This window comes from Montipora foliosa, chromosome 3 (genome assembly GCF_036669935.1).
Source record: "Montipora foliosa isolate CH-2021 chromosome 3, ASM3666993v2, whole genome shotgun sequence".
NCBI classification, from domain to species: domain Eukaryota; kingdom Metazoa; phylum Cnidaria; class Anthozoa; order Scleractinia; family Acroporidae; genus Montipora; species Montipora foliosa.
This window is the reverse complement of record NC_090871.1, coordinates 13,184,715-13,197,295: the sequence shown is the minus strand read 5'-3', so window position 1 is coordinate 13,197,295 and position 12,581 is coordinate 13,184,715. Positions and strand designations below refer to the sequence as shown.

The window sequence follows — 12,581 nt, the reverse complement described above, 5'->3', positions numbered from 1 at the left end:
TCTTTGCTGTTGTCAGAGTAACATTAGCCTGGAATTTCAAAAGAGCGTCACAGATTTCCCCGTAACCACGACTGACAGCCACATGAAGAGAAGTCATTCCTTGTTGGTCACTAGCATCGACATCCAGGTCTCTTTCTTTCAAAAGCCTCTGGATAATCTCTTTGTGACCAAATTGCGTAGCCAAATGAAGAGGAGAACGAGATGTGCCCTTACATGAAGCGTTTACCTTGGCTCCTTTCTTTAGAAGGACGTCGAGAGCTTCCAAGGCGTTCGATCTGCAAGACACATTTTTCAATCACAAGTTCAAAATTGTTTCAGCTCGTTTCAATGACAAGGTCGGGGTACCTCATTAGTTTCCGAAAGGGTGATATGACTTCTGATCACGTGACTCGTAAACGGCGTATTGTTCACCGTTTCCAAAGAAGTAATTTAGAAACTGAATTGTGACATGATATCTATAAATAAGGAGATTTAGGAATGCTATTTTATGTATCCAGAAGGTTCATAACGAAAAGAAATGTAATAAGGAAAATTCATATGCGCAAAGAAGGGCCTCTTTTTGAACCAGTAAACTAAAGCAAACTGGAATACATCAAGTTCGTTCCCAGGGATTTTCACCGCCAAGATTAGGGAAAAGCCCTGGAAAAGAGTTTTTTAATCTTCCCGGAAACGACGTTGGGAATACATGGACGTTTTAACCAAATTTGAAATTCATAATGATACTACAGAATTTCCCAATACGATTTCTTCAGTAAATTAGCAGGATAATCGACTCAATGTTGCTTTCCATCATCGTTGTCTTGTTATAATCAGTTTGCCGAGGAAGAATTTGGCCTTTGGAGAGAGCATGCTTTTCTTTATTATTTTTTTTTCGTGGTTGTACTTCGCTTTCCTTTCTTTTAAAAATTTCGAGATCATGGCCTTCAGGGATTAGGTCATTTCCGTGTTTACTTAATCCCTTATTCACTGACAAGAGTCTAAGTGCAAAGTCTTTCATATGAAAATCAGTTTTAATCCAAACAAAGCGAAAAGTAATTATGACAAGCATTTTGGACTTGACTTCGCTTTAAAAAGTAGGCGTTAATTAACTCGTTCCCTCAGCAACATTCCTCTCTGGCAATGAAACATAGCCAGAAAACAATTCACTTTTCGGGTTTAGTGATCTTTGGTGCTAAGAATGGGCTTGGGATGACACCTGCTTAAAATTGAAGTCAACAGATTTTTCCCGCGGGGTTTGCTCGTCGCGGGCTTGTTTACAAGACGACTTTGCAGTGTCATGTAACGGCCAAATAAATTGGAATTAAAATAATTTTTTTCCTGCCCCCAAGGGATAGATCATAGATTGTTCAAAGGATTGAATTTTTAATATAACACCGTCACTCAGCATTTAGTCTAATCCGCACACGATCGGCGCTCTCCAAGAGACTCCCATCATCATTGCTATATATACATAATATATTCTTCAAATACTCCCTTGATAATTTAAAAGAGTATAGTTTTCATAGTCTGGGAAATTTCCGTTATTTTTTGTTTGAATCCCATAAAAGTTGTCTCCAACAGCTTTTTCAGTCATAACATTAATTGCACACACAATTTTGTGATGGAGGTTCGGTGATCAGACGAATGATTTATTTAACTACCCTCATTAAAACCCTGCTTAATAATTTGATCTGTTGAATAGTGCATTTTTTCTGAAACAGATTTCATTAGTCAGTTTTCAATATATTTTGAATTTAGTAGACAGATAATTGCTTTCTCTGTCCATCGCCGATTTTTTTTATAATCTGTCCAAGTTTTGCCCTTATTTCTAAAGCAAAAAATAAAAACGTCAGTTAACAAACAACACAGTATTAAATTATACATCGCGGAAATTTTATAAATTGCGTATCAGTAAAAGAGACTATCTTTTGCCGATGAGGTCATAGCATCATAGGTGCTAAACATTCACCCTATTGTGTACATTTCGTGTTTACAATTTTGATTACTTGACTAAGAAAAAACTGACTCTACACTTCGTTTTTGCAAAACCATTTAAGAGTGTTCGAAGGAGTGCTTATAAAATAATGTAAATGTTTCCACAACCTCTCGACGTCCTTATGCTGCGATAGGGAATGATGCGAGACTTTTCCTTGGAAACTTAGGAATTTACTTTGTAAAATATCAAACAGAAGTATCTCAGTACCTTGCGGCTAAGTGAAGTGGAGTGAGGCCGTCTTCGCTGTAGATATCAACAGTGTGGGCAGCCGTCGACACAAAATCTATGACCCGTCCCCGGTTCATTTTCGCTGCGTGATGAAGAACGCTGTAACCATTTTGGTCCAGGAGCTCCGCCTTGTAGTTGTTATTCGACAGGTAAGATTCGAGGTCATTTAGATGTCCGTTGGCTGCGGATTCGAACATATTTTGTGTTCTCTGCATCATCGGCTCCAACTCGAAAAATATTCCGTCTGTGGAGCGGCAATAGCCCACTGGGGATGTTGTCTTCAATGGCGAAGGAACAAAATCGATATTCATTGTGACTCTTTTAAGAAATACCGACCAAGCAGCGATATGCTATCGTACACACATTAATTTCGGTGCCCGTAGGAAGCAAAGATTGCTTTGAATTATACAGAGCAGTGTTTTTTTTTACAACAATCGTAAGCTTTGCGATAAACACCATACCACTGAGTCATTTCCAGTCATCTGCCAGTTCTGAGTTGAACAAGTGAAGCACATTTGTGGTTTCCGTTAATCTCCCATATGTGCATCAATATAATTGAACTGCCAATTGCTTTTGGGATGAATATATTGACTGCTTGTGACACCCTCGCACTTTTTTCGACCAGTCAGCATCATTGAGGTGATTTGCATAACTTTAGCTCAATACCCTTCAAGCATTGTTCGAGTTCCTGTGTGCACGCAATCATGATATCCAGGATATCATGATCTTAATTTTCGGCACAGCGATTACTCGAAATGTGAGTTTGTTGTGACAGTTGTATACGAGAGCAGATTTTCAAAGATAGGAGATTTTGTTTGTTGGAAAGAAGTGCCGTTAGCTACTATGAAGGATTAGGGAGATTTAAGCATCGATAATGGTAACATCAACGAAAATGTCACTCCAAAATGTAGCTTATATTAGCGTTATCGCAGGGTATTTTGCGATTGTTGTCTTGTTCACCTTGTACAATACTGGCGAGCTATCCTGTAATTGGATTGTGCGAACGGTTTTATTAAAAATAAAAATAGAAAGTGAATGGTGCGTGCTACAAGCGCAGTACAATCAATTTTCCGTTTTTGACCTAATATATATTTTTCGTGTCCTTTGCTTAAAGTCCCTTAGCTAATTTCGCTTTCGTAGGCAAGTGCGACAACGATATTTACCGATATTAAGGACGGTGCCTACTACTAATTAAAGACATTTTTACCCCGGTGGTGATTATGCAGGAAATGCAGATCTTAACAAGTGTTATTGAAATCGAAAAAGAAAATTAGGAGTAACCATGCATTTTTCAAAGATAATTGATAAATGATATTTGTAAAAAGCTTTGAAATGCAAAGCAATGTATGGCGTTCTTTCCCAAATTGAGGCTTAATTATCTCTGAAAAATCAAAGGTTACCCCCAATTTTCTTTTTGGATACTAAGAGTACTTACTAAGATCTACTTTCTCCGGATAGTTTTAAACCGCGCAATAATATCCTGGCATTAGTAAGCATCGGCGATAGGAAATCCGAGTATCTGGAGATGCGCAGAACGTATGCGCAATAACAATAGTAGGCACCGTCCTTAAAAAAAGAATTAAAAAGACGGATGTACGCTGAGCGTGCAGTGCAATCGTTTTAGGTTATGAAATCCACTGTTTTGCTACATTCGTTGTTTGACTTGAGATCCCTATTAATAATTAACCAAAACACTGGTTGGCCACTGAAATAAAGACTTTTTTTTCGATTAAGTAGCAAAACGAATATTTCTTTTTCTGCTTTAGCCTATGTGGCAAGAGTCTCGATTTGCTGACCCTTGGATCTTTGTCCCATACTGCACCGTGGAGAATGGGCTTCATAAGGTAAATATTAAGATGTACACTTAACTCCTAGATACAATCTGTCCGTGCGCTGTTCGCGGTGATGTCTTTAGGGAATTTGCTCAGCTCATGGACTCTGACGTTAGGGCCCCAGGCCCTTGCGGCTAGCTGCTTAACTCCGGCTCTGCGTTTCTTGTGGATTTTTTGTGCTTTTGAATATGTAAATAGCGCGTGTTTGAAATGTAAATAAACGTTCTTTTTTGTTAAAAAAAAAAAAATTGATTTGTCATCTTTAACCATTGTTCTTTCGGTCTGTGTTCCGTTTTTGCATGAATTTGCTATGATACTGTGAAAAATTCTGAAATTCCTATAAGAGTGGGCATTTTCCATAGCAACGGTCTGCTTGTGGTTAGACAACTCTGTATTGTCAAACAACGGCCAAATAAATTAGAATGAAAACACTTAAAGCATGGTAACTGTTCCTGTGATCATTTGAAAAATATCTATCTGCTTTTTTTCCTGCGCCCAAGGGCCAGATCATAGGTTGGAAAAAGGATTGGGGTTTCGAATTATCGTATGTTTAATATAACACACATAGCATTTAGTCTAATCCGCGCACGATCGCTCTCCAAGAGACTCATATCATTTATATATACATACATAATATATTCTTCATATACTCTCTTGATAATTTAAAAGAGTATAGTTTTCATAGCCTGCCTGGGATGTTTCCGCTATTTTTTGTTTGAATCCCATAAAATTTGTCGCCAACAGCTTTTCAGAAAATTAATTGCACGCACAATTCCGTTGTGATGGAGGTTCGGTAATCATTGACGACGAATGATGATTAAAGTATAATACCCTAGTTAAAACCAAACTTTGAAATTTGATCTGTTGACACATGCATTTTTTCTTAAACAGATTTAACTGGTCAGTTTTCAGCACGGCCTCGGTTTGAGTTATGCACTAGTCAGTGGAAAGCCCTGCACCCCCATACCCGGGGAATAGCGGGGCATTAGACCATGCCTGCCTTCTAAATGAAGCAAATTCCCCGCTATGCGGGGCAATTTCGTACGTCAAAACCAAACTTTTCTCCCCCGCTCCCGGGACAATACAGTACTTTCAAAATCATAAAGCACAATGTTGACCAAAATTAATATACTTCAAGAATTTTGATACCTCAAATTAAACTTTGATAAACATGAAAAAATAATCTACCTTGAGTTACAGATTTGGCGTTCCAAACTTTACAATCTCTCCAAAAACAGTAATATTAATCACTGGGTTTAGCACAGCCCAGTTTCCTTAGTGTCAAAACCATTAAAATAGCAACGACATCAGTCCAAACATGCATTTGAACGTGCAACTCAACCTGACAGTATTCCAGTTATTTCCCTTCTATGTTATGCTATAGTCGGTTGATTGTACTTTAGATTGGGGCCCAATCTAAAGTACAATCAACCGACTATAACGGTTCACTATCACAAGAATTCTCAAAGACCTATGCAAATTTCACTAAGGAAATGGCTTACTACCACAATTTTATGGCCTCATAATCCAGCTACATTTTGCAAATAACCAAGAGATTATCAAGGTAAGGGAGTAAACCCCCCATATGGAGCATTTTCACTCACATGACCAGCAGCCATATTGGATTACTGAAACAAAAGAAAGTATTTGCATAAAAATAGAGTTCAAATTCCAGAGGATTAGTTTTATACACCATCATAGCCGCCATTCCTTTGTTTTGGAACAACAACATGGCCGCCGTGACGTCACGTAGAAACGCTCTATAGGCCTTATACCCAAGGTGATCCCTCTTAAGTTATTTTAGGGCATGGTGCCCAGTTCTTCCGAGGATTTTACTTGCGCGAAGCGTGGACTGCCCAAGCGATTTTCTCGAAACTACCTGAGAGAAATGGCGGCTAATTTGGTGAAACGTCGTTTATATGTTTTGATTTTCAAAAGATGCTTCGTAGCAGAGATGTTTTGTGTACTCTCAGCTGTCTTTTTGTTTCGGCTGGGCCTTCGTTTGCTTTGTGTTCTTTGGCTGTTCATTATTTTGCCGTTTCACCCGGTCGGTTTTAGGGAATTTAAGCAAACCTCAACGGCAACGACGAACGAGTACAATGGCTGTGTAAGCGAGTGTTATAATTATGTTCATTTCATTGCCGTTCTGTACAAAACAACGTTTAATGACCACATTCTGCACATTCGAGAAAACGTGAACATCAACGGCCAATTTTTAGAGTTTCTTCTCGAATTTTGACGCTGTCTCACATATTCTGTTTGGATCTTTCTGACAGTGGTAGACAAACAGAATGAATCTAGATTCGTAGGTTGAATATAAAGTCGTTCTTTAATCTACGTTCTCTCCGGCGTTGTTGCCATTGTTCCTTACCTGCTTTTTGCTGCCTTGGCGGCAAGTGCCTATCTGCACTTTCGACCAACTGGTTGCGTTGTGTTTCGGCGTTTGTTCGCTTTACACTCGTGTTTCTACTCACTTCTCTGCCATTCATTCAGTTGTTATTGTTTGTGCGAGATAAATTTGTCTCTTATATTGAAACTCCTATTAAAGTTTCAAATTGTATTAAAACATAGTGACAGCCGAAGCACCTTAGCTCATAATTAAAATATCAAAGAAAACATCCTCACAGCGTTGGAGGTTTTCCTTCCCTTTGAAACGAGAAGAAACGAAACATAAACAAATCCTCCTCGAAAACATCCACGCAACGTGCGAGTATCATCCGTGGAAGAAATGTCTAAAAATAACTTAAGAGGGATTACCTTTGGTAGAAAGTCTATATGGGGGATTCTCTCTCTCTTACCTTGATAATCTCTTGAAATAACCCTTCATCGGTAACACATTTTGAAACTACTCTGAAAACTATATCAAAGAAAATAAAAAATCTAGCGAATTACAGTTGACCTTTGGACGTAAGAGTCCTCGGTAGGAACTTGCATTTTCCACCATTACGCAGACCGTGGTAATGTAGAAACTCAAAGAGGCGAAACTCATCGGTGGTAACATTTACAAGCTTCATCTCACAAAATCATAAAGCAAATGTCACTGTCAGCCTCTACGCGTACGTTCGCTTTGCATCCAAATTAGACTGCAAAACAGTCGTATTTTTTGCGAACGCAAGCGACACGGTAAAATAATATTCAAACGAAAGGTCTGGAGCGAGTGTAGAAACGGCGAGGGAGAATGGGGAGAGACGCGAAAAAATACGACTGTCCGCTATGCATATATTAAATTCGTTCAAAATTACCCGTTCTTCCAACAACGGGAAATTCCCATTGGTTTAATTCTGACGCAGCCTGTCATCAAATGTCAATCACACCTCATCAAAAAGATATAGACTCCGTATCAGTTTCACAGTAAAACAGTAACCTCGCGGGAAAATGGACGACGTGTACTTGGTATGAAGAATGCTAGCCTCTCAATAAACAGTGTTCTCCACAAGTCACACACCCTACAGGCGTGTGAGGCTCGCGCGCTTCACACACGAGGATCACGCTTACGGCGCTTCGCGCCTTCCGAAAATGGAAGAAAACGACTGTTTTGCAGTCTACATTCAAATGGGAATACTGAGACAAAAGGTCAACGCTATAAATAAATCGCTAATCAAGTATGACTATAATATTTGTCTGATTGCACTACAAGAAATGATAATACTTACAGATTGAACCCAGAATTTAACTGAGAGCCCATGAAAAGAATGGATTTTAACTTGATTCAGCCGCCATTTTGAGACCGTATGCTTTCCCAGTGACTTTTGCGTGCCTATTCAAGTTGGCGTCAAAAAATCAAATCCCCGTCTAAGCCCCGTTCAAGGTCCCCGCTCGCCGATACTTGCACCTAATGCTGTCGAAAACCCCGCATACCGTGGGAAAAGTGACAGTCCAAATCCGCTGAAATCCCCCGCTAATGCCCCGCATTCCCCGGGTATGGGGGTGCGGGGCTTTCCACTGACTAGTGCATTATGAGCTTCAGCTGAGCGAGAATTATCCATGCCGAGGTCAGTTGTCAGTGTTATCTGCTGAGGCCGACGGCCCTAACAAAAGCTGCGTGCCTGTAGCAAATCAAATAGCGACATCAATGTATGATAAATCTATTTGTTATCTGACTCAGGAGATTAACTGCAAAGCATGCAATCGCGTAACGCCTTTTTAGTGCATCATTACATCATCACAGCACATTGTCGAGGCCCTCTTCAAGTTGGACATCGAGTTAACTAAGAAACTAGATGAACGATCAGGGGCACCCAACGTCAATTTTCGGATAATGTCTGTTCTGAAGACGTTTTCAGATCTAGAATCTTCGGGACATTTGTTGTAAAATTTCTTGCTTGCCTGCCTGTCCTAGGATTTTCGAACATCTAAAAAATGGTGTAATTGCCCATTTTTAACGAATTTTTACCCTGAAAAGGTCACCTAGAATTTTCGGGAGCCATTTTTCTGGCTGAAAATTTCGAAAAGGTAAGTTTTGATCCTTATAATTTTCGGATCACTAGACTTTCAGCTAGGAAATCCGAACAGATGAAACATTTTTAGGGGATAAAAATATGCCTATATCTACCGTTTAAATGCTAAAATACGTTTAACAATGTTATGCTTAAGTGGTTTTGAACTATATTCTCGTTGGGTGCCCCTGAACGATTTGTAATTACCTCATCAGGAATTCTTGCAGCGCGGTGGGTAGAGCATCTGACTCAGTGTCACGGAAGTTGTTTGGTCGATTCTTGCCAGGGAGTCATGTTTCTTTTCAGGTGTCCCTTGCTCGTTGCCAAGTAACTAGCCTATCATCTTTCTCATTACAAGTACACAACGCCATCGCCATAATTAGTTGCATCACCTGTAACGTAAACGGCTTGAACCTATTGCGGGAGACGCCGAAGAATAAGGCAAATCTATAGAAAAGGACAAAATCTTGACTGAGACTATCAGAATGCAAACACTTATAAATAACGGTTAATTCTGTCCGGTACCTTAGTAGTTGTTCGGAACCCATTTGTTAGACTGGGCAGTTTTCTGTTATTTTTTCTGAATTGTCCTTAGGGCTCTTTTACTTCATTAATTTAGGTTATCTATGAGTCTAACCCTGAGCGAGCGTTGTCGAGTCATTTTCGACGAGGACTACGAAGACGATGATGATAGCGATGTTGATAACGGAAATGAAGATGCTAAAGATAATTACACTTAATGTGCAGTACCAGGAGATCATGACCTTGAAGCGTTTAACCCTGGTTCAGAGCTGGGATTCTTTTAGTTTAAAAATTTCTTTATTTGGATGTAACGTAACTCTTGCATTTTCCCTCGCGTGCAGCATCGATCTTATTTTTGTCCATATTTGGGCATGAAATTGATGTCCTAAAATCCCCAGCTTTGTTCCAAGGAAAAGAGTTGCAAGTTACATGCTTCAGGGTCATATGCTTCTGGTAGTACGTTTTAGAGTGTTTGGTAGTAAAATGACACCGTTCAGAAACGAAGAACTTATTTCCAGTAGTTTCTGTGACTTTATTGTCACTTTTCACTCGTGAATTTGTGCGGGCTAGAATCCTTATGAGATATAAGGTGAGATTGCTGTCATCATTTTGTTAGCGAACGGGACTTTGGGCGTGATGCCCAACGAGTTTGCAAAGCAGAAAGGTCTCTGATGAGTTCCTTGGTCGGGATGAAACGAGCTTCGTAAGACTAACCACGAAAAATGTATTTTCACAAGTAACTTTCAACTTTAGTTTCTGTGACATCGAATGTTTAAAGTGCACCTAAATTTAAATATTTTTTGTTCCTAATGTAAATAAATCTCCCCATCCAAAGGAAATATATGTCACCATTGTTACCCAGAATTTCGCTTTTTCTGTGTCTTGCAAGCCACGTAAACGTTGCAGAACTAGCAGTAATTTGGACTCACGACCGTGATATGAGAGGCATAAGTCTATTCTCGATTTTACGTCACAATGAAAGCCTCTTTAATTTATTTTGGGAATGTAGCAAAAGCCGTTGTTTTTGGAATAATGTTTTTTCATAGACGCAGGCCTGTAAAATTGTTAGTAAAGAATATGCTTTTCAGGTAGATAGTTGCTTGGGACTGAGGCCAGATATCTCTAAATACAATTTGCAAATTAATTTTTGTTTTTTGACAAGCAAACATTTCATCTGGCTGTGTAAATTTAAAGAACGAAAGCCAAAATTCAAAGAATACCTACGGCATCTACAATATATTCAAAAAGAAAAGAAGGAGGATACAACAACGCGAAAGAAATGGGAACCGCTCTTGCTTTAAAAATAAATAAATAAATAAATAAATAAATAAATAAATAAATAAATAAATACAGAATCCAGCACCTTGTTCTCCAACTGTACAGGCAATTCCCATCTTGTAGAGTATAATTAGTCCCTCCTCTCAAAACAAGAGCTCCTCTTCCATTTTTTCCCCCTATTATGTAAACATATTCCGTGTTTGTGGGTGTGAGTGTGTTTGTGGGCGGAGGGGTGTTTGTGCTTTTAAAACTAAACATGTAAACATGTAAGGTAATAATAATAATAATAATAATAATAATAATAATAATAATAATAATATAAATAATAAAATTAAAAAAAAAAAAAGAAAAGAAAGATCTCTGATGAGATATAAGGCGAGATTGCTGTCATCATTTTGTTGGCGAACGGGTCTTTAAATTTGGGCGTGATGCCCAACGAGTATTCAAAGCAGAAAGGTCTCTGATGCGTCCCTTGGTCGGGATGAAAAGAGCTTCGTAAGACAATGTATTTTCACGAGTAACTTTCACCTCTAGTTTCTGTGACATCAAATGTTTAAAGTGCACCTAAACTTAAATATTTTTTGTTCCTAATATAAATAAATCTTCCCATCCAAACAAAATGTATGCCACCATTGTTACCCAGAATTTCGCTTTTTCTGTGCTTTGCAAGCCACGTAAACGTTGCAGAACTAGCAGCAATTTGGACTCACTACCGTGATATGAGAAATCTTGGTAAAAACATCAAAGAAGTAGAGGAGTTTACCTATCTTGGCGCCAAAGTCAATAAAGAAGGAGGTGGGATGGAGGACTTACAGAACAGACTTTCAAAGGCAAGAGGGCCATATATTAGGCTAATTAAGATCTGGAACTCCAAGAGCATCTTAAAGAGAACGAAGATGAAGGTGTACAAGACCCTTGTTTTGCCTGTCTTGATGTATGGATGTGAGACCTGTTAAAATGACCAAGAGCGATGAACACGTTCTCAACGTGTTTCAAAACAAATGCCTCCGGAAGATTCACAGCATCCGTTGGCAAGATCACATCATCACCAAAGAGTTACTAGCCAGGGCGGAAATGTCACCAGTGAGTCAGGAAGTAAAGAGAAGAAGATGGAAGTTCATTGGCCACATTCTAAGGCAGGACAGAGCGAGCGATACAAGGACAGCGTTAAATTGGAGACCGGAGGGAAAAAGAGAGAGGGGGAGACCAAAGACAACGTGGAGAAGGACCGTAGAGAGGGAGATGAAAGAAGGAGGATGGGGTTCGTGGGACGAGGTGCGGGGCGTTGCGGTAGACAGACACACATGGAAAGCTTCTGTGGAGGCCCTATGTACCACCTGGCACGCGGAGGATAGGTAAGAGGTAACATAAATAAATCTCCCCATCCAAAGAAAATATATGTCACCATTCTTACCCAGAATTTTGCTTTTTCTGTGCCTTGCAAGCCACGTAAACGTTGCAGAACTAGCGGTAATTTGGACTCACGACCGTGATATGAGAGGCATGGGTCTATTCTCGATTTTACGTCATAAACTGCTTTGCATTTCTGTTGTCAAAGAAATTTTGCGATGCAAAGCAGTTTGTGACGCAAAATCGAGAATAGACCCATGCCTCTCACATCACAGTTGTGGGTCCAAATTACTGCTAGTTTGATAACTTTGCGCGTCTTTCTCCGCAGATAGAAGCGAAATTTTGAGTTAAGAATAGTAAAACATATGCATGTTTGCTTTTGGTGGGGAGATTAATATTGTAGACGAAAAATATTTGAGTCTAAAAGCACTTTAACAATTATTTGTCGAAGGCGAGGTGAATAATTGTTTTAGTATAATTACATATGTGATTATTTGAAAAATACGCATTTTCTCTAAAACAATTTGTTTGTTCGTCTGTCACCTCGACAAAACGACTTGCGGCCATTTTGAAAAAAAAAAAAAACCGCGTAGGGGATTATAGCGTAATAAGCACCTCAACCGCAACCAATCAGCGCAGAGAATTTTCAATGATCAGTTCAGCTCTGTAATTATATTAAAATTAATTATTAAATCATAAGCTCGTTTGTTATGCGAGACTTGTGGGAACTGGGTCCAGTTAACAATAGACCATATTCGTATTCTCAGTATTGGACTGGAACTAGCTTGCAATGGAGGCTAATGCGGGAGAATCTCTTCAAATGCAAATACTTTTTAATGTTTTCCCCCGCATTAGCCTCCATTGCAAGCTAGTTCCAGTCCAATGCTGAGAATACGAATATGGTTTATTGTCAAGTGTAGTAAAGACGATGAAGTTTAGTTTCTGAAAACAAAAAAGCAA

General features: G+C 39.2%; 1 protein-coding gene across 1 annotated transcript in view; it reads right to left on the bottom strand.

The window, feature by feature from the left end:
* The window catches only part of LOC137994505 (transient receptor potential cation channel subfamily A member 1-like), a 15,315-nt gene extending 12,552 nt beyond the window's left edge, over nucleotides 1-2,763 (bottom strand). Inside the window, exons 1-2 of the mRNA XM_068840089.1 lie at nucleotides 2,183-2,763; nucleotides 1-275 (exon numbers count right to left, since the gene is read on the bottom strand). The exon at nucleotides 1-275 is cut by the window's left edge and continues 69 nt beyond it. Coding sequence (XP_068696190.1) covers nucleotides 1-275; nucleotides 2,183-2,514 — 607 coding nt within the window. The 5' untranslated portion in view covers nucleotides 2,515-2,763. The remainder of the gene's footprint in view (nucleotides 276-2,182) is intronic.
* Nucleotides 2,764-12,581: the final 9,818 nt, after the last annotated feature.